At 37.0% G+C, this 21270-nt stretch overlaps 1 protein-coding gene across 1 annotated transcript; it reads left to right on the top strand.

The window, feature by feature from the left end:
- The first annotated feature begins 9584 nt into the window (after positions 1-9584).
- LOC137713975 (homeobox-leucine zipper protein HDG11-like) lies at positions 9585-13623 on the top strand. The gene is made up of 10 exons (XM_068453334.1): positions 9585-9859; positions 9986-10103; positions 10199-10387; positions 10512-10982; positions 11098-11196; positions 11296-11505; positions 11598-11778; positions 11878-12146; positions 12248-12337; positions 12518-13623. The coding sequence occupies exons 1-10, from the start codon at positions 9735-9737 to the stop codon at positions 12893-12895; spliced, it is 2130 nt and encodes a 709-aa protein (XP_068309435.1). The 5' UTR covers positions 9585-9734; the 3' UTR covers positions 12896-13623.
- Positions 13624-21270: the final 7647 nt, after the last annotated feature.

Genomic DNA, 21270 nt, shown 5'->3' on the forward strand with positions numbered 1-21270 from the left:
CCATGAATTAAACATTAATTAATTTCACCACCAGTTAGACGTCCATTGGTGGAAAAATTTCGTATTTTTATTTGGGAATGCCCTTGAATCAAACATTCAATTTTTTTCAATTGAAATCCATTTCTCATCCTACTTTGTGAAATCAGCTCAAAACCATAAGATATTGTCTGACGAAGGATACATGCATGTATCGATTGAGTATTAATAAGGCTGTAATTATGAAAATTAATATTCAATTTCTTTTAATACAGTACTCATCAAACAAATTTTCCAACTATAGTTAATATGTCACAACCCGTCCCGGAATTTTAATTCCGAGGACGTGAAGTTATGAAAATGCCCTTAAACGGGACTAAGGGGCGTAAAATATGTTGTAACTTGATGATTTGGGGATTGGGTAGGATCCCACCTCCCTCAAATCTCTCCCCCATTTCTGCATCTTGTCTCTCTCTCTCTCCTCCCTCACAAATCTCTCATTCTCTGTCAGTTCTCTCTCTCTCCTTCGAACTCACACGGACCACCCACAAAACCACCCTAAAACTATACCAACGAAGGATCTAAGACCACCATCGTACTCCTGAAGACCACACGAACACGATGGTACCAATTTCAGGTGAGTTTCACTTCGGAAAACATGGATTTCAATTTCACTGTGCGTGTGCACTGTTCATGCACACGTAAAGATTGATGTTTTTTGGGATTTTGAAGCTTGTAGGAAGCTTGGTGAGGTCCTAAGGAAGCTCGGAGTGCTTCGTTTGAAGGATTTGGACGTCGGGATCACGAACTGTAAGTTCGGCCGAATTTTCATATTTTTGGAAAAGTTTGATTCCGTTGTTTTTAGGCCCTAAAACTAGTCCAACGTGGTAGATTATGATTAGGGTTTCATTTTGGTATAGATTACGTGAAAAATGGACGTAAGAACAAGGAGAATGACAAGTTCAAAGTTTGGCCGGAGCTTTCGGGGCTTTTTCCGGCGAATCCACGGCGAGTTAGGGGTCGAGGAAGGTATGGATGTGTTCCTCTCGTCAATACCTTCATTTTGATATATAGTACGTCGAAAATGGTTAAGAAATGAAGAAGTTATGACACTTTGAAATTTACCCAGAAATTCCGGCAAAACACCATCTCCGGCGAAACCAGTCCGGCGACGCGAGGAAGAAGACGCGCGCGTGGGCAGCGCGTGAACAGGGCGCGTGGGGGCGCGTGAGAGCTCCAAATTGAGTTCTGAAAATTGTCACGCGTTCGTGACGTCGTGTAGATCACCGTGGTATATTCATACACCCAAATTGAGCAACGTATGAGAAAGTTATGGACGAATGTTTGGTGTATGTGCGTTAAATAACGTCAATTTGGTTACTTTTTGTATAGGTGAAAATATTACAGAGGAAGAATGTAACCAAGTTAGGGGAGGTTCAGGGACCTATGAGACGTCGATGTGATCAGTGAGTGGGCAGTTATTTTTCAGTATATATATATACGTATGCTTGACGTATTTTAAAAGAAATACGAATTAAATATCCTGTCATATATGCATATTGTTGCATGGTGCTGAGGAGGCCCAGGTAAGCTACATTTCAAATACATTTGATATACGTATGAAATACGTTTGGAATACGATTGAAATACTATCATCACATGCATTAGTAGCGGCATACATTTATATATGTGTATTTGGTGCTGTGGACGCACAGGTAAGTGCCAGGTAAGTGGTATTCATGTTTGTATGCAATAGTAGTTTGAGATGCTTAGAGAGCTCATAATCTGCACCCCCGGTGTTAGTGCTCCCGCCCAGAGTTGGGGCATAGCCTTCACGTGTATGTTCACCTGCACCGCATGCTCGCCTTGGATCCAAGTTAGGTGCATAGGCTTGTCGTACATACCACATTAGGTGGTTCCGACTCGTAGGTGACCCGCGATTTATCGCCCAGCTTCACGTGATCGTAGCACTAGAGCATACATATATATATTACACCAGCCTGTCGTACAGACCACGTTAGGTGGTTCCGACTCGTGTGCAGATTCAGATATTGAGTTGAGATTGGAGCTCTATCTGCAGCCGTACAGGTCACGTTAGGTGACTCCCGGCTGCCAGATTATATGTTATTGATGTGAATTATGCTTGAGCATTTACATTTATTATGAGATTCTAATGTGGCATATTCTCAAGCATGAATGGCATATTTTGGAGCATGTTTGGCATATTTGTACATACGTATATATGTTTATTTTCTGGGAAATTATACTTGTTTTACGGCGAGGGGTTACAAAGTTTTGAGAAGTGTTTGGATTTGGAAAAGAATTGTTTTGCTGACCCACTCAACTTTGTTTTGCGCCCCTCCAGGTTCAAGAATTGCAAAGGTGTGGTGACTACGAGGAAATTCAACGGTGTTCTGACAGAATGGACCAAATGAGGACTCACCTTCGGGTGTTTCACCTTAGAAGTTGTATATTTTAAAGCTTCCGAACTGTGTAAATGGTTACGTCACTCTCACGTGACGGCCAGCATGCCCTCCTTCGGGACGGGGTGTGTCATAATATATTTGGCACAAGCTGTTACCTTGCATATATATATATATATATATATTTTATTAACCCTAAAAAAATATATATTTCGATATAGTTAACAAAGAGTAAGAACGAACATATTCAACATACACTGTAATTTATGGATCTATTATTTTTCATGGAACAATCAAGTTAATTAAATTCGCCAACCAATTAAATTTCCATGTGTGTAATTGAACCACTAAATGAAACAAGTGCAGTGCAAATTAATCCCTCTTTAATTAGTGAAGCAAATTCATTGAGACCTTATACTTAAAACAACGAGACTTAATTTTAAGATTAATTACTTGAGGTCAAGGGTTCCTAGCTCTCTATCTTGCATGGCACTTTAAGGCATGATACATATTCATAGACAATACTTGGATGCTAATTATGTGACTCAATACAAAAAAAAAAAAGGCAAAATTAGAATCCCCTGCACTTTTCTAATACTCTTTAGATTAAATATTGGTTCTATTTTAAAATTTGATTAGGATGCCTAAACAATAGCTATGTTAGCATTTTTATATTTATTTATATTACATGTAATTATTGTGTTTTTTTTAATTTAAAATGTTAATTATTAAATTCCATATATATCCTTTTAGGTTGATATATTTTTGTATGTGGCCTTTTTTTTAGGAATCCAGTTTCTTCTCCCACATTTGAGCCGTATGGTTTCTTCTCCCACGTTAGAATTTTGTGATCCTCATTTTTGAATTTTGAATGGACTTATCCATTTCAATTAGTGGTTGTTTTCACTATTTTATATTGATATCATGTGAGATAATTAGATGTATTCTCTATTTTCGGAGGCTTGAGGCTGGTACATTCAGATAATATATTTAAACGTACCGAATACGTACCAAGAAGATATATAAAGTAACGTACCAAATATGTTTTTTTAAATAAATATAAGCGTACCAAAATAATACATAAATGTACCAAATACATACAAAAAAGAAATATGAACATACCAAATACATACCAAGAAGATATATAAAGTAACGTACCAAATATGAACCAAGGAGAAATATATGTTTAATCAAGAGGAAATATATGTACCAAATATGTTTTTTTTAAATAAATATAAACGTACCAAATACATACAAAAATGAAAACAAACATACCAAATATGTACCAAGAAAAAATCTACGTTTCATGTGTAATTTGAAAGACTTTTTATTAAAATTGAATACTACAATATTTATCTACAAGATTTTAGGAGTTTTGAGATATTATCTTAGAAAATTAAAAGGCATATTAAATATGGCAAGTCGCATTCATGGGTATTTTGAAAGACTTTTTATTGGAATTAAATTCTACAATATTTATTTACAAGATTTTAGGAGTTTTGATGTATTATCTAGGAATTAAAAGGTATATTTATATAATGGCAAGTTGGGTAATTTAAATTATAAAAAAAAAGCTACTTCTAATCCACATGGCATCGAAATTGTAGGAAGATATTTAATCAAAACTCTAAAAGCATAAATGTTTAATCTCAAAATTTTAAAACCTAGGCATCTATATCAAAACCTCCCTAAAAAAATGCTATATGTCACTCTTAACTCTCCAAGTAAACACCAACAGATATACCATTCTCCGGCAACCCGACCCCCACTCCTCTCTACGACGTTGACCACCCTCATCCCGCCATCCAACCTCGCAACAAAATGATGAGGTCATTGGCATAGTAGTCGGTGGGCCGGTGGCAGCTTGCTTCGATGGCGAGAACTAGACACCTCCGCTTCCGGCGACGACTTTGATAATCCTGCAAATCTCGCTCTCGGTATCCTGATGAAGATGGAGATGGTGAGGATTATTGAGCTCCACTTTCAGAGTTTAGGGTTTAGGAAGAGAGAGAAGAAGATGAAGTGGGGTCGGGAGGGAGTTGCCGGAAGTAATAGACGATGATGTCGACGAGTTAGTCTACAAATTTAATCTACATAGCATTACTCTAGTTAAAATTACACGTGGCTTTAGTTTATTAGGGAACATAGGTTGTGAGTGAACTGGGTGCTGATTAGTATTGTCCTATGTTCATGATGCTAATTAGTGAGGGCACCCGAAATTCCATGGAACTATTTAACATGCCTACTTGGCTAGCTATATGTTTTAACTATTCTACTTATTAGGCATGGACAATAGATGGGTTGGTCGGGTTGAACTTCAACTCGTTGGTCAAATCAATAGGTTTAAGTTGACATTATTTCTACTCAAGAAAATGGGCAAACCAACTCACTTACAATTTTAAGGCGAGTTAGGTTGGGCAAGTTCCACATGAGTTGAGATTATTTAGTTTTTTTTCTTATTCTTAAAGTGTGTGAGTGATAAATAATTCAAAATGCATGTTCTATCATGCTTAAAGCATTGGAATTTGGTGCTGTAGAATCACTATTGTTACTTAATATTTGAATTTCACTATTGAACTAAAGTATAAATAAACAAATGTGTTTATTAATAAATGTTAGATTTTAAAGAAAACTAACGAAAAGTTAAAAAAAACTTTAATTTTAATAAAAATGACAAATAAATGTGTAGTAAATAGTACCAAGAAAAAGTTAAAATGTGATTTTTCGTTAAAAGTAAACAATATTCTCTAGATTTTATGCATATGCAAGTAATATATATGCATGTTTAAAAATTATTGATATTTGGTGAGACAGATTTCAATTGGGTTAATATTACTTTACCCAACCCACCTATTTGACAGGTGATCAGGTTTTTAATTAGAAATATATTTTTAAAGTTTACAACCCAACACAACTAAACCAATTTCGAGTGGGTTGATCAGGTTGGTTGGTAAACCCATTACAGTGCCCAACTCTCACTACCTATTAACAACAGGCTCTGAATTTAATTAGCATTATGTGGTTCTAAAACTCTCTTTTAATCAATCCTTAGCCTGTGTATAACAAAATGAATTCCCTATCTCAGTAAGATTCTCTCACCAACGTACGAAGTACAAATTTTAGACGAATATGTCACATCAATCGCCGCACATTTGATTTTTGACTAATACCTAATTAATATGGTTTAACTTGGAACCGGATCCCCCTCCCGAGCTTAGGAGGTTGAGCCTCTTGCGTAAATGATTTGAACCGTTAAAATTTAATCAAACGGTTACAAACAAGAAGACCCTCTAAAAGTTAAAATAATTGCAACTGTTGGATTAAATTTCAACGGTCCAGACTCAAGAGGAGATCCAGGTCCATTTAACTTTTGGCATATGCAACGTTTTGTACAACGACCTCCACGTATTAGGAAATTAGCAAAAACCTTGTGTAATGAAGATAGGAAAAATGCTTACAATGAGGGCAGTTTGGTTGGTTTATTAAATCTTAATTGGTAAACAAACATTTACATTTAGTACGGTCTAGTGATATTCCTCTTCTCTTGTGAGTGCGGTTTTAAATTAGAATCTCACCAGAGACGAATTTGAACCACATTGTTGCTAGCCAATTGTAAGGCTAAGTCCACCCTCCTTTTCCTTAATGTAGATAATATTACACGTGTTATAATTTGAGTAAATTTATTATGACACCATTAAAAGAAGTATTTTGAGATACGACATGATCTTTTCAATACTTAATGCACACATGAGTTGATAGCATGAATTTGAAAACCCAATTGCCAAACCCTAAAACCAATTACTTCTAAGTACTTAACACAAGGCTTCGATCCTCTAATATGAGATAGGGTAGTGCTAGCTACACACTCATTTTTACTTTTCACACATTGTTGTTTTTTCTTTTTTTTTTTGGAAAACCTCGGCGGGACGAGATAAATTTATTGATAGGAAAAAAGAAGTTACACCTAGTCATGGAGGACATAAATCTTACCCCTCATAAAACAAGAAAACAAAATACAAAGAGAGGGGACATACAGCTTACCCCTTTTGAAAAAGAAAATACAGGAAAAAGAAGGGAGGACATAGACCATACCCCTCTTGAAAAAGAAAATACAAGAAAAAGATTGGCTGGACATAAACCCAAACCCCTCTATAAACCTTAAAAGGTAAGAACTTGTAAGACAATCTGCAAAACGAAAGAATTAAAGAAGATCATTGGCAAAAAATTAACAAAAATGTGTCGAAGGTAAAATGACCTATAAGACACTCACATAACATAGCGACGTCAACTAGGTAGAAACATGGCAAGTGGCCCTCTACTCTTATAGTACTCGATCCAATGCCCACTGCCCCGACCCCAATCAATATATTTTGGGATTTTCAAGGATCAAATCCAATAATCAATTTCATGATCTTCCTAATTTTGATTTACTTCCCTTGTTTGTAGTAGTAGATCACTTTCATTAACTGCTCAACCATTTAGGTTACATTTTCACTTTAAATGATCGTAACAACAGATAAATCTTCATCTTCATGGCTTTTGAATTGTCATCATCGCGTGCATGTGGTCCAATATCCTAGTAGATAAGGTATTGAGTTTTCATTTATGGGGTTTGAAACTTCTCATCCTCTAAATTATTATAATAGTTTCGAATCATCTCCTTCTTCTTCGTAATAATATATAAAAAAAAAAAGTCATCATCGCGCACCTTGCCACCCTAAATTCAGTTCTTCATGTTTTACTTTTATTTTATTTTTCTTGGCAAAAATTCAAAAACTGCAAAGCACGTTGGCAAATAATCAATCAAAAGTTTGCATTCATGTATGCGACAATTAGGGTTATATTTTAGCTGCAGGCCATATTGTTTGTTTTTTAATAAAGCTGAGATACTGTACTGGCCTGTTTTGAAGTATAAAGATCAATAAATAAAAAAAAACAAACAAACAATTGAATACCATCAATCGGGGAAAGATAAAGTTGGAAGAGTTTATACAAAGAAAATTACAAAGTCAAACTAAAACAAAGTCCTTCCGCCTTAAATCATCCTTAAAAATTATCGAATATTTGACCGGACATTGACCAAGCGATCGATTTGGAAGGAAACTAGTTCAAAACAAAAGGTTTATAGCAAGTGAGCATCACCGATGAGTTACAATGAATTATGATTTAAATGTAAAATCTCCTTCAAACACACTGTAGATTGAATATTGTTAAACCAACAGATCACATAAGCGCAATCAGTTGTAGCGTTTTATAGATAACCTTTATTTATTTTTGCTTTATTAATGACCCACCTTTTAATGTGAATCATCAAAAATATTTTTAAGAGCGTCTCCAAAAGATAATGGTATGGAAATTAAATTTTTTAACTAAATTTGTGCATCACATGATGTGTCATTAATAGAAAATAAACATGTTAATTGACATTTGATTAATAAATCAATCATCATTATTTAGTTCACACAATTTCATTTAAAATTTTGATATAGTTAACATTATCCTCAAAAATAGTGCGCACGTTACAATATATTTTTTAAAATCGTTGCCGACAACATATGTAGTTCATTTTTCTTTCAAGTGAAACATTAACGGTTTTATTAGAATATAATATAATTGGATTCTACTGGCGCAAGAGTAAAAAGGAACCGTTGAAATGGAAGGTGAGTTTGACTTGGGTTGAGAGGATTGCAGCCCCTAAGTAGAATCACGTTTGACTTTAGACGCACGTGGTAGTCTGTGTCGAGAGGGGATCTTTGCCAAATCTTTTTTGTGAGAATTCCAGATATCATTCAATTATATCCGTTTATCGTAAATCGTGCGATCAGTTTTTGTCAAGTACTATTTATATTCAATTTTAAATAATAAAAATTACAATAATTTATAACCGTACGATGTACGATAAACGAATGTGATTGAATGATTCTTACTATTCTCATAAAGAATAACAGGCAAGGATCCTACTAGATCTATGTCAACAAAGAAAAATGCGAAAGAGATTGATTTCTTTAAGAAAAATGCTAGGGGTCATTTGTTTTAGACCATGATTGGTAAATCACATCACGTGAAAATAAAGGATTTCATAATCCAAATAATTTGAAATAAAAAATCAATAGTAAATAACCATATCATGTTTTTAGTTTATTATAAATCTCATTGTAGAATATAATTTATCTTTGTAACTTAAGTGTGGAACGTTTTTTTTTTCCTTCCATCGAGTTAAAATTCTCGACAAAGTTTTTATCGAGCCCATGAATTTGTACCATATCCTTGATGTACTGTACGAATTTCAAATTTTCTTGTAAATGAATTTCGTACTTTGAAGTTGAAAAAGAAAAATATAGTTTCTGTAGAATTAAACAACCTGAGAAAGAAATATACCAGAATTAGAACCAAGAAAAGCAAAAAAAATAAAAAAATAAAAACGCAAAAGTTGTGGTGGAAATTGGGATGTGGGAAGGAGGAAAAGGGTATATTTGTCAGTATAAGGGGCTGGGGAATTGAATGAGGTACCCGGGAAATTAGCAGTGTTGTCCACCGGTGGGTAGGAGTAGCAAGTAGTAGGGTTTAGGGAGCTGGTATTAAAAGCTCAACGGCTACACACCTGGCCCTGAGTGTACCCCCTTCTATATTTGTAGCACCACACAAAAAAACCAGAAAAGTATTATGCCCTCCAATGGGGTGTGTTGAGAAATTAAATTTCTCTACCCTTTTGCTTCTCTCTCCTCTCTCTCTCTTTTGGACCTTTGGGAGTTGTTGGTAGAAAAGCAAACGCTTCCAAAACTCATCAGTTACAAAAACCGCAGAAATCAGTGGAAGTGGGGATAGTGAGAGAGGGGTGACTGCCTAGTCCTCTCTCTCTCTACGTATATATTGGATACTTGTGGGTGATTTTGTTATGGTAAAAGTTAATCACAGGTCCAAGATTTAATCTTTTCAAAATCAAGCCGATATCTTGATAATCTTTTGGCAGCCGTTTATGAAATATTAGGTGCACTAATGGCTGTCCTTGGCTTCCATAACTGATGCTCTTTCTCTATATATGTATTTCAAACCACCACATTTCCTCCTTAAACCCAGTTTTCCAAATCCCCATTATATATATACGTATATACGTGTGTGTACATATACTATATAACCCACAAACAACAACACAAAGTCAAAACCCATATAAATACATCAGTCACTCCTCTTGTTTGCTTGCTGTTTCTCTCGTGGGACTTGGCTTCTTCTGCTGATCAAGTGATCATAAAACCATTTAGTAGCTTTCTTCTAGCTACTTCCCAACTCAGGACAGAACTACTAGTGTGCGTGTGGCTGAAGAATTAGAGGAGGAAAATGGAGTACGGCAGAGGAGGCGGTGGCTCTGGTGGCGGAGACCACCACGACGACGCCTCCGGCTCTCAAAGAAGGAAGAAGCGCTACCACCGTCACACTGCTCACCAGATTCAGAGGCTTGAAGGGTAAGTCTAAAGTCTACAACTTGTGCTCTGCATTTTTGTGTCTGATTTGTTGGGTTTGTTGGTAATGTGGGAGTGATTGGAATAACTGATAATTTTGGCTGCATATGTTCGATATGAACTATGAAGAATGTATAAGGAGTGCCCTCACCCGGATGAAAAGCAGAGGATGCAGTTGAGCAGAGAGTTGGGTTTGGCTCCTCGCCAGATCAAATTTTGGTTTCAAAACCGCCGGACCCAGATGAAGGTAAATTCTTACTCACTCACTCTTTTGCTTGATAATTAAATTACTGCACTTTTTCTTCATTTATTTGTGCCTCATTGCTCTACTACTAATGGCAGGCGCAAAACGAAAGAGCGGACAACTGCGCACTTCGAGCAGAGAACGACAAGATCCGATGCGAAAACATTGCAATCAGAGAGGCCCTCAAGAATGTCATTTGCCCCTCTTGCGGTGTCCCTCCACTCAACGAAGATTCCTACTTTGATGAACAGAAATTGCAAATGGAGAATACGCAATTGAAACAAGAGGTTTTTACTCGATTTCCATTTCGATTTTGTAACTAAAGTTTCAAGCTTGATGCAATTTTTTTTCAGTTACTATGTTTATTTAGTATGTGTATATTCAAATTTTGAATCTTTCATTCATTTGCAGCTAGATAGAGTGTCTAGTATTGCTGCAAAATACATTGGGAGGCCAATTTCCCAGCTCCCACCAGTGCAGCCTATTCATATTTCATCTTTGGACTTATCAATGGCAAGTTTTGGGGGCCATGGATTGGCTGGCCCTTCTCTTGATCTTGATCTTATTCCGGGGAGTGCTTCATCTACCATGCCCAATTTGCCTTACCAGCCTCCCGGGTTTTCGGACTTGGATAAGTCCCTCATGACTGACATTGCTGCAAATGCCATGGCAGAGTTGCTTAGGCTTCTGCAGACCAATGAACCTTTGTGGATGAAGTCTTCTACTGATGGGAGGGATGTTCTTAATCTTGAAACCTATGAGAGGATTTTTCCGAGGGCTACTAGTCATTCGAAAAACTCCTATGTCAGAATTGAAGCATCACGAGATTCTGGTGTGGTTATCATGAGTGGTTTAGCATTAGTTGACATGTTTATTGACCTGGTAATTCTCTTCTCCTCCTAGTTCTCTCTGTATTGTCGTCTAATTTGCAATTCCCAAAACCTGAATTGTAGCTTAATAATTTATATCCAAGTGTTTAACAATTTGAAGTTTGCAGAACAAATTTGCGGAGCTGTTTCCAACAATTGTCTCAATGGCAAGAATAATCGAAGTAATATCATCTGGAATGTTGGGTGGTCATGGCTCTTTGCAGTTGGTATGTAGCTTAAAATCTTTTTACTTTATTTTGATTTGTCTAATCTTCTGCTGGAATTATGCTTGGATAAGTTTCTGATCACTCGGAGGATTTACCTAGATGTACAACGAGTTGCAAGTGCTTTCGCCATTGGTACCAACTCGGGAGTTCTACTTCCTTCGGTATTGTCAGCAAATCGAACAAGGCCTGTGGGCAATTGTCGATGTCTCTTACAATTTTCCACAAGATAATCAGTTTGCAAACCAATGTCGATCTCATAGGCTTCCTTCTGGGTGCTTGATTCAAGACATGCCAAATGGATATTCCAAGGTTTGTTTCACAAGCAAAAAGTACTTTTTTCTGCATGTGAAAGGTAATGGTAATATCTTCACTTACTTCCTCATATCATTGCGAAAAAATAGGTTACTTGGGTGGAACATGTGGAAATAGAAGACAAAGTTCCAACTCATCGGATTTATAGAGATCTTATTCACAGCGGATTAGCATTTGGAGCTCAACGATGGCTTGCTGCTCTGCAGAGAATGTGTGAAAGATTTGCGTGTCTAATGGTTTCAGGCACTTATACTAGAGATCTTGAAGGAGGTATCAATTTTCAACAGCGTAGTTAGTCAACGATCATTAACATCCTACCCTAGCAGCTAAATTTCATCATTATTTTCTTATTTTTTGTGAAACAATTAGTGATTCCATCGCCCGAAGGAAAGAGGAGCATGATGAAACTTGCTCAAAGGATGGTGAACAACTTCTGTGCAAACATTAGTGCATCCAACGGACATAGATGGACCACCCTTTCTGGGATGGACGAGATTGGAGTCCGAGTCGCTATCCATAAGAGTACCGATCCTGGTCAGCCCAACGGTGTGGTTCTTAGTGCAGGTACTACCATTTGGCTCCCATTATCGCCACAGAATGTCTTCAATTTTTTCAGGGATGAAAGAACTCGACCTCAGGTACATTTACGCTTACTAGAAATTGTTGCTCAAATTTTGTAACATACTAATCAGATTAAATTATTTTCAACTTTTAAATTGGTTTTGAATTTTTGCTCTAGTGGGATGTGCTTTCAAATGGCAATGCAGTGCAAGATGTTGCCCATATAGCAAATGGTTCACATCCAGGGAACTGTATATCTGTTCTTCGAGTAAGACTACTCTATATTTGCGAAACAAGTAATTCTGTTTTTCGTATTGAAAATTGTTATTAGCATTTCCCAAAAGTCATTATGTACCCCTACCCTCGTATCTTCATTGTTACACGCAACTTAATTTAAGGACTACTTAAGTATATAGATTGCAAATTAATTGCCTTGTAACGTGCATAGGCTTTCAACACTAACCAGAACAACATGTTGATACTCCAAGAGAGCTGCATAGACTCAGCAGGCTCACTTGTTGTGTACTCTCCTATTGACCTACCGGCCATCAACATTGCAATGAGCGGCGAGGATCCTTCCTACATTCCCCTCCTGCCATCAGGATTCACCATTTCGCCAGATGGGCGGGCAGATCAAGGGGATGGCGCCTCATCAAGTTCTTGCAATGCAAATGGGAGTGGATCACTAGTCACAGTGGCATTACAAATTCTGGTGAGCAGCTTGCCATCCGCTAAGCTGAACTTGGAGTCGGTAAATACCGTTAATAACCTAATCGGAACAACTGTCCAGCAAATTAAGACAGCCTTGAATTGCAATAGTTCCTGATGATGATCACTCTCTGCTCCACAACTGTTTTCTTGTCTACTATTGATCTTAAATATTTCTGATCAGAAATGATCAGAGGTATTCAATGTGGGACAAAGCATCTGGGTTAGTTGGAAACTTTGAATGCCCTCTCATCAAAGACCTGAAGCTGTACATTTACTTCCACTGTTGCTGCTGCTGCTGCTGATGGTTCAGAAAAGCTGTGTTTTTGCTTCCAAGGTTCATTACAATTTACACCAACTGCGAACTTTAATTTTTTTGGTGGGGTAGGTTTTTGTTCTGGCTAGTGATTTTAGCACTCATCTTTTCAATCTCATGTACTCCTTCCGTGAGTGCGTAACAAATTATAGAGTATTCAGTAGGGGAGTGCGCGTGGTTAGAAGAGGAGTGTTAAAATCGCTAGCCTTGGTTTTGTTATTTTGCAAATTTAGGTTTGGAAAAGTAGAGTATTAAAAGAGGGAGTCAAGAACGCACCATACGCATCTTCCTTCTTGCTGAATTTCTCTCCGTCCATCTCTCTCCAGCAAGAAAAAAAAAGTTGTATGGTTCGGGCATTGACTTCTTGTTCATGGACTCATGTGTCTTAATTTAAACTAAATTTGAATTTTCTCTCAACTGTTTTTCCTTCTTATTGATCGACAGATCAAATGTGCTTTGATAAGTTTGTGTGTGGTTTCATTTATGTAGTATTGTGTTTGAGTGGAGGGAAACTTCAATAAATTTGTCTAATTGGGGTAATTTTCAAATTTCAAATCGAACAAGAGGATCAAAGTACATAAGTTCTTCGTAATATATTTTATGGATGACGTGATCAAACAATCAATCATATTCAAGTTTTTCATCTACGATGAGCAATGATGGCCAGGTAGAGGCTCCATCCATCTCCATGCTTTTCCTAGAGTGCAAAAGTGGAAATTGAGCTTAAAGATTGAACTTTTATGCCTCGACATTTTCTGGAGGGAAAAAGTATTTCCTTGATGAACTTTGATTGGCATGACCCTAACTGACTGCCTAACTGTCCACTTATTACTTCATTTAACCAAATTCTTTGAGTTTGAGTATGATTGAGTTGGATGGTCAATTTGTTAAATAAGGGTGGATCCCCCATAAGCTTGGGGCCATCAACCAATCTGGTCGTTGGACTTTTGAAACTTTTGGATCTTTCTTTGTCTAATTAATTGGCAATTGACCATTATTATTCTTGCCTTATGTTAAGTAAGGCACAAGTAATTAAACCTGGGTTTGTTTAAGAGGAGTTGCAATGGGAGAAGGGTGGCACCCCTCTTTCCTTTTTTTGCACTTCAAACTAAATATTTACGATTTGTTTATAGTCACAAATGTATGAAGCGCAAAAAGCTAAACAAAAATAAAGAGTGTTAAAATCACGAGCTAAGCGAGGAGTGTTAAAATCGCCATTTGCCAGTCATGGGAGAAGGGGAAGAAGGAGAATATGATCATCCATCCACCCCAGCTTACACAGCTTAAGCTGTGCTGCTATGGAAACAGTGAGTCATAAAGACGGGGTTCATGAAAGTTAGCACAGAAGACAATAAATTGGACTTGGTCCGTTACTGGGTATGGATCAGCACAAAGCACAATTTCATTATAGTTTGATGTTTGTAAAAGAGACGGAGAAGTGAGAGCCAAAAGTGCTGCAACAAAGCCAGTATAGTATAGTCAACCATAAAGACAGGGTCTTAAAACACCATCAATGCATCGTGTAGCTCTATGATTTCTGATGATTCCACCTACCTATATACATATACATATACATGTATGTATGTGTGTGTGTGTGTGTGTTCTGGCGGATCCATATAGGAACCCGAGGGATCCCGAGATCCTTCGGAAGCCCGAAGAAATACTTGTGATCGACCTTCAGGACCTTCCAACAATTTGGGCAGGTGCAGTGGAGAGGCTTGTTCCCTCCATGGATGTGCCGGCAGTGCTTATAACAAAGAAGAAGAATAGGTTTTTAATTTTTGTTTTAAAAGACCTAGTCAAATCGACTGCGTTTTTGAGCCAAGTCGTTATAAAAAATTTAAAAACTAAAATATCTTTGTTTTCTCTATAGAGCCCGAGAACCCCAGTCTTTTCTAGTATCTCCAAATTATATTTAAGAACTCCCAGTCCCAATCGTCGCGACCTTCCAACTTTAAACCCAAGTTACCCTATTCCCCACCACCATTTGCCCTTCCACTACCTTTAGCTGCCTAATTTTATTTCTTCCAAATTCATACAAATTTTTTAATCCTAGACTCTAGTCGTAACTCCCAATTAATAATATATATGTGTTACATTAACAAATTTTATCTCTGTAGAGTCACTAATTGTGTTATGTTGCTGAGGAGAATTTGTTTGTTTTATTACCTTTGAGATTAATTTTGATTTATTCAATGAACCAAATTCAGTAGAAAATAGTGATACGGAACCAAATTAGTCTAATATTTTTTTTTCTTTTTTTGAGCTTTTATGCTTGGACCCCCTGAGCTTGAAATCCTGGATCCGTCACTGTGTGTGTGTCTATATATATTGATTGAGATCTGGAGGCACATGCTTTTGACGCACATGTTGATATCTATTTTCTAGGATCCACTTCGTAATATATTTTAACGATTCGAACAATTTTGTATTTTCATATATCATCATTGCAAAAAATTAGACAAATCTAAAATCATTAAGACATTCTTTTGTAGTGAAAGAAATAAACAATACGGCTCTACAAAGTAGTATATTTAATCCAACAGTCATATGGTTTTCGATTTGGGTGATTTTTTGGTAAACATGATCTTTGAGGTAAGACATAAAAATAGATAATTGGATAGTTGAAATACATTACAGAATGAACCTAACAAAAACGTGTGTCAAAAGCACCTACTCTACCTACACACACACACTATATATATATATATATATATATATGCCCTATTTTTATATGATCCCATTCCCTAAAGCTAGCTTTAGCTTGCCACCTCACACACAATCCATCCATGAACATTCACCATGTAACCCTAGCCTTCCACAGCTTTACTTGGTAACCCTATTAAGTAAAGTACGTACGAGTGCCTTGTTACCTCTTTGGTTGCTGTATAACTTGTGACATTAAGGAACAAACAAAAAAAACAAGGAATGTGGATATATTGTGTTCAATCAATGAAATGCAGGATATACTTCTTTGACATGAAATCTGAACCCCTCTCCCCGAAGATAATAACTGAGTTGCGAACAATCAGATCATGTGCTTGTTTGATTGCACATAGAAAACATCTCACACCCTACTTTGATTTTATCCTCCCTAATCTCGTCTCGTCACAACCCCTTGCGTCTGGTGCTTGCTTGTACACGATCATCCCACCCACCCACTCGCCACGCACCACCCACCACCCACCACCCACCACCTCCTTTATTTTACCGCTAGTACTACTTACTAGTAGGGTTTCATTTCATTAAATGATCCTGATGGTAGAGTTGTGATTAGAAACAAAGTAGTTTTGAAGGCAGACACTGACACTTCTCCACATACAATAACCCTACTAGTCTATACCTCCACCCTGCTATCCAGGGCTTGCATCTAACCTGTCTAGTCTCTAGAGAAACTGGCTGTGAAATGTTTCAATTTTCGGTTTATGCAACTATCAAATTATTTTAATATGTTATCGATATGCACGATCGCTATGTTAAATAATGTTGAATCATGGTATAGCTTATGTTTAATTTTGATCAACTTAATAATTGAGATTTAATATAGAGCATTTTGGCCGATTTCCCATAATCCATCACTTAATTTTGATATGTAAGAGCATGTGGTAGATTTTTCTAGTGGTTAAAATATTCTTTTTTAACTTATTGCGTTCTAAGTTAAAAACTCTTTTTCACATTTTTATGCAATTTAGATAGAGCATCGTTCAATCACATAAAATGATCGGCAAACTGACAAGGCCAATATTTGATGGGCTTCTCACCAAAACACTCGGCCCATTTTTGAGCATAACCTTAAACTCTCCAAGCCGAAGCGGGCCTTTTATATGCATTTCGGGAAGCATGAAACAAGCAAAAATAAATAAATAAATAAAATTAATGTACAGCTCACTACAAAGTATCGTTCAAACATACCTGACGTCATTGCGAATTAGGGTCTGAGATTTCAAATGACCTAACCACCTGATGTGTCTTACTAATCGTACGTGAGATATTAGAGTAACTGTGTCTTACTAATCGTACGTGAGATATTAGAGTAACTGAACTAATTAATCATTGGTGTACTTAATTCTTAACCTCACAAATGAATGAGCTAATCACATGGCCCGAATTAAATATCTGTAAAAGTAGGAAAATTAGGCCAAATAAGGGGCTGGTTAGGCTCCTACATACCATGTGAGAGACTAGAGAAGGAAGATAGTTGCCAAAAGCACCCAAAATTAACTAAAGACCTAAAATGAAGCATGCATGGGTCCTCCTCGACAATGACGGATTCAGAATTTTAATATCGGGATAATCTCAATATAAAAGTTTCAAAAAAATTAAACACTAAATTACCAACTTTTCATTCATAATATTTATACAAGCAACATTTTAAGCTACAACGATTAAATTTGTCCACGACGAGATTTCATACTCCAAAATGTGTCATGACAGTTTCATTGTCAATAAAAGAGAAAACAGATCGATAAGGATTTGGAACTATCCCAAAATTAGGTTGAACTTCCGGAATAAGATTGGAACTATCCAAATTTGGAGTTGAAATATTTAGAATAAAATCGGAGATAATCGATGATGATTTTCACTGGTGGTGGCCTAAAGATCGGTTGTAACATCCCACATCGCCCATGGGAGTGATCCTTAAATGTATATTCCCATCCCTACCTAGCACGAGGCCTTTTGGGAGTTCACTGGCTTCGGGTTCCATGGGAACTTTGAAGTTAAGCGAGTAGCGCGCGAGAGCATTCCCAGGATGGGTGACCCATCGGGAAGTTCTCGTGTGAGTTCCCAGAAACAAAACCGTGAGGGCGTGGTCGGGGCCCAAAGCGGACAATATCGTGCTACGGTGGTGGAGCGGGCCCGGGAAGTGGTCCCCCCCAGGCCGAGATGTGACAATTTGGTATCAGAGCCTAACCCTGGCCGTGGTGTGCCGACGAGGACGTCGGGCCCCTAAGGGGGGTGGATTGTAACATCCCACATCGCCCAGGGGAGTGATCCTTAAATGTATATTCCCATCCCTACCTAGCACGAGGCCTTTTGGGAGCTCACTGGCTTCGGGTTCCATGGGAACTTTGAAGTTAAGCGAGTAGCGCGCGAGAGCATTCCCAGGATGGGTGACCCATCGGGAAGTTCTCGTGTGAGTTCCCAGAAACAAAACCGTGAGGGCGTGGTCGGGGCCCAAAGCGGACAATATCGTGCTACGATGGTGGAGCGGGCCCGGGAAGTGGTCCCCCCCAAGCCGGGATGTGACATCGGTTGGGTGTGGTTAGAGAAAAAAAAAGGAATTGGAATTGGGAATTACCCAACTGGAGAAAGTGAATGCAAAATGAGATTTGGGTGGAGATCTCGGGTAGAAGGAAAGACAATGGACTATCTTTATTTTTGTTTAATTAAAAAGGATCTCCCTCATGTGGCATAATATAAAACTTGCTTTTAATTATTTTGTTTTAAATGGTTCGTCTCAAAACAACGCTGTTTTTATCAAGTTTTTTAAGAAATAGTCTTCTTCTCCTTCGTTAATCGTTTGCATAACTTGCACCCCTCGAATTTGCCGTCCCCTCTTCTCCTCCACCACATGCCCAAACTTGGTGGTCCTCGAAGGTCCTCACAACCACTTATATGTATGGGTGGATTTTTTGCCAAATTGTCGTGTCAACCGAGTTGCCAACCATGGCATATCGATTATGTGCCAAATTTTTTGTGCCAATCGGTAATGGTACGATATTGCACCCTACCAAAATTTCATGGTACGGTATTGGTAATGGATACCATTACCATGGTATTGGTAATGAATACCATTACCACAGTATTACCGTACCATACCAAAAATATAATATAATATAATTTATTATTTATAAATTATAGAATATATTATTATATAACACATATTTATAATATATATATATATATGTATAATATTCCAATAGTTCGAAAATAACACCCTACTTATATTAGCATTGTTGTTGGTGACTTTGATCTCTTGAGTGGTGGAAATCAAACACAAAAGAGTTCCCAATTCTTTCCCAAATAGCCAAAGATATCTTTGCAATCCCCACTTTTACCATTGCTATTGAAAATGCATTTAGCCTAGGGAGGAGGGTTGTGAATCCTTTTAGGGCATCCTTGACTCCTAAAATGGTAGAGGCACTATTGTGTACTAGTGATTGGCTTAGGGTGGATAAAGTAAACTTCTACAAGGAACCAACAGATGATATGCTTCAATTTTACAAGAAAATGGAAGAAGTGAAAACAAGTAAGAAATTCTTTAATTTTTTTAGTAAATTTGTTATTAAATGGTTTTTAACTTTAATTCTTCTTGCTACTAATATGTTTTCTTTATTTGTAATGTAGGCTTGACACAAGTTCAATGTCTCCTCCAAAACCTTCGACATCTCAAGTTTGAAGAATTGATCAATGAATTTTACTTTTTGAAGTGTAGTTCCAATTTTCATTTGGTTTGAAACTTTGACTTCTATTTGTTTTGGTTCGTAACTTCTATTTGGATTGTAAGCTTAATTTCATCATGAATGTTGATGCATCATTTGAATTATTGTGTGTGTGTGTGAATTGTGAATGATTAATAATAGACGAATTTAGGTTACAATGTATGAGATAAAGGTACCAAAAAAAAAGTTTTGCCCTTGAACTGGGTTAAAAAAACAAAAATAGATTTTGTCCCAAAACAAAGTGGCAATTACCATTGTCATTCCATGCCAACCGAACTATTTGGCAATACCAAACTTCGGTACAGATTTTGTCAAACCGAAAGTTTGGTATGGTAATGGTAACAGATTTTGTCAAACCGAAAGTTTGGTACGGTAATTGATACGAGGGTTTTGATACGGTAACCATACCGAACCCACCCCTACTTATATGGTCTTCAGGGTGGTACTGGGACCACCTAGGTCCCTTAATGTATCTGATAATGCTCCTGCAGTGTGGGAAAGATCAAAGTATCATGATTCGATGATGTAGAACAAATGGGTTAATGGACTGAAGAGAAAATGGACCGTTGAAGGAAAAATGATGCAATAGAAATTTGCATATGTGATGTCCGAGCTTCAATTTTGGTCCATGATACTTTTTCAGAAAAGTAACGAATTCACGGTTCAAACTCATTGATCTTCCCTAATATACTATGAGTTTTGGTCATAGGAGGTTGTTTTAGCCTCCAAAATGCAATTTAAGTTCAATAATAAATCGGACTTTTGGGTTTGCTCTCAAACTCATGTGGATTCGAGAAAAATTGTTATTCAAGGGTTTACATTCGTATCCCTCTTGCTTTGTGCTATGTCAATCAATGGTTATGCGAAATTTTACTGTGTAATAGAATTTGAGGTGTACTATTTACACACCTTATTTTAGTTCTCACACACCCCTTGATAATTTATGTTCGTTGATCTTTTTCAATTCATACGATCCGATGGTTGAAAATTCAAAAGGTGTGTGAGAAGTAAAATAGGGTGTGTAGATATCACACCCCCAAAATTTATCAACTAAGATTTTATTTCTCTGTTATCCACTAAGATTTTATTTCTTTGTTATCAACTAAGATCTTGTCGTGGAACTCAACCATCAGGTCTATAATGAAGTAGGGATCCGCATGATGATGAGCCTAAACTGTTAATCAAATGACTATTAATAATATTCTCAAATCGTAAAGTGAAATTGGATCGATTTTGTCATGTTTAATTTGCCAAGATTTTTCGATTTGAGTTCTTCGCTTTAGATTTTGGATTCGAGTCTGTGATGAGGTAGGCATACTATCTAGATAACAAAAAGGATGTGCTATCTACAAATCATTTTTTACTTCTCATACACCATCTTAATTTTCTACCGTTGGATCAGATGAATTGAAAAATATCAAAAGTCAGAAACTAATAAGAGCTATAAATAAAAAGAGATGTGTAAAGATTACATCCCTACACAGAAGCCTCAGAAAGTTCTTTGGCATATATTATCAAAACCATGTGACAGTGCCGATGGATCTTGTTCGATCTAAACCCGACAGACGATTGGTTGGCTTTGAGTTAGGCGAGAATTATCAAGTGCCAGCGAGCGCTACAAGCCTACAAGTCAGGGAACCAAACAACCAAGCATACATATGCAGATGATCATATGTGTATATATAATGATAGCATATGAAGCATCCAAAATATGCACACTACTTATTACTTGAG

The sequence above is a fragment of the Pyrus communis genome, chromosome 13 (assembly GCF_963583255.1).
Source record: "Pyrus communis chromosome 13, drPyrComm1.1, whole genome shotgun sequence".
In the NCBI taxonomy this organism is placed as follows: Eukaryota; Viridiplantae; Streptophyta; class Magnoliopsida; order Rosales; family Rosaceae; genus Pyrus; species Pyrus communis.

Bases quoted from the DNA above. Each gene is read 5' to 3' on its own strand.
- LOC137713975 (XM_068453334.1), top strand. From the start codon at position 9,735: ATGGAGTACGGCAGAGGAGGCGGTGGCTCTGGTGGCGGAGACCACCAC. The intron at 10,983-11,097 runs GTAATTCTCTTC...TGAAGTTTGCAG, and splicing joins TTGACATGTTTATTGACCTG to AACAAATTTGCGGAGCTGTT. The intron at 11,197-11,295 runs GTATGTAGCTTA...GGATTTACCTAG, and splicing joins GTCATGGCTCTTTGCAGTTG to ATGTACAACGAGTTGCAAGT.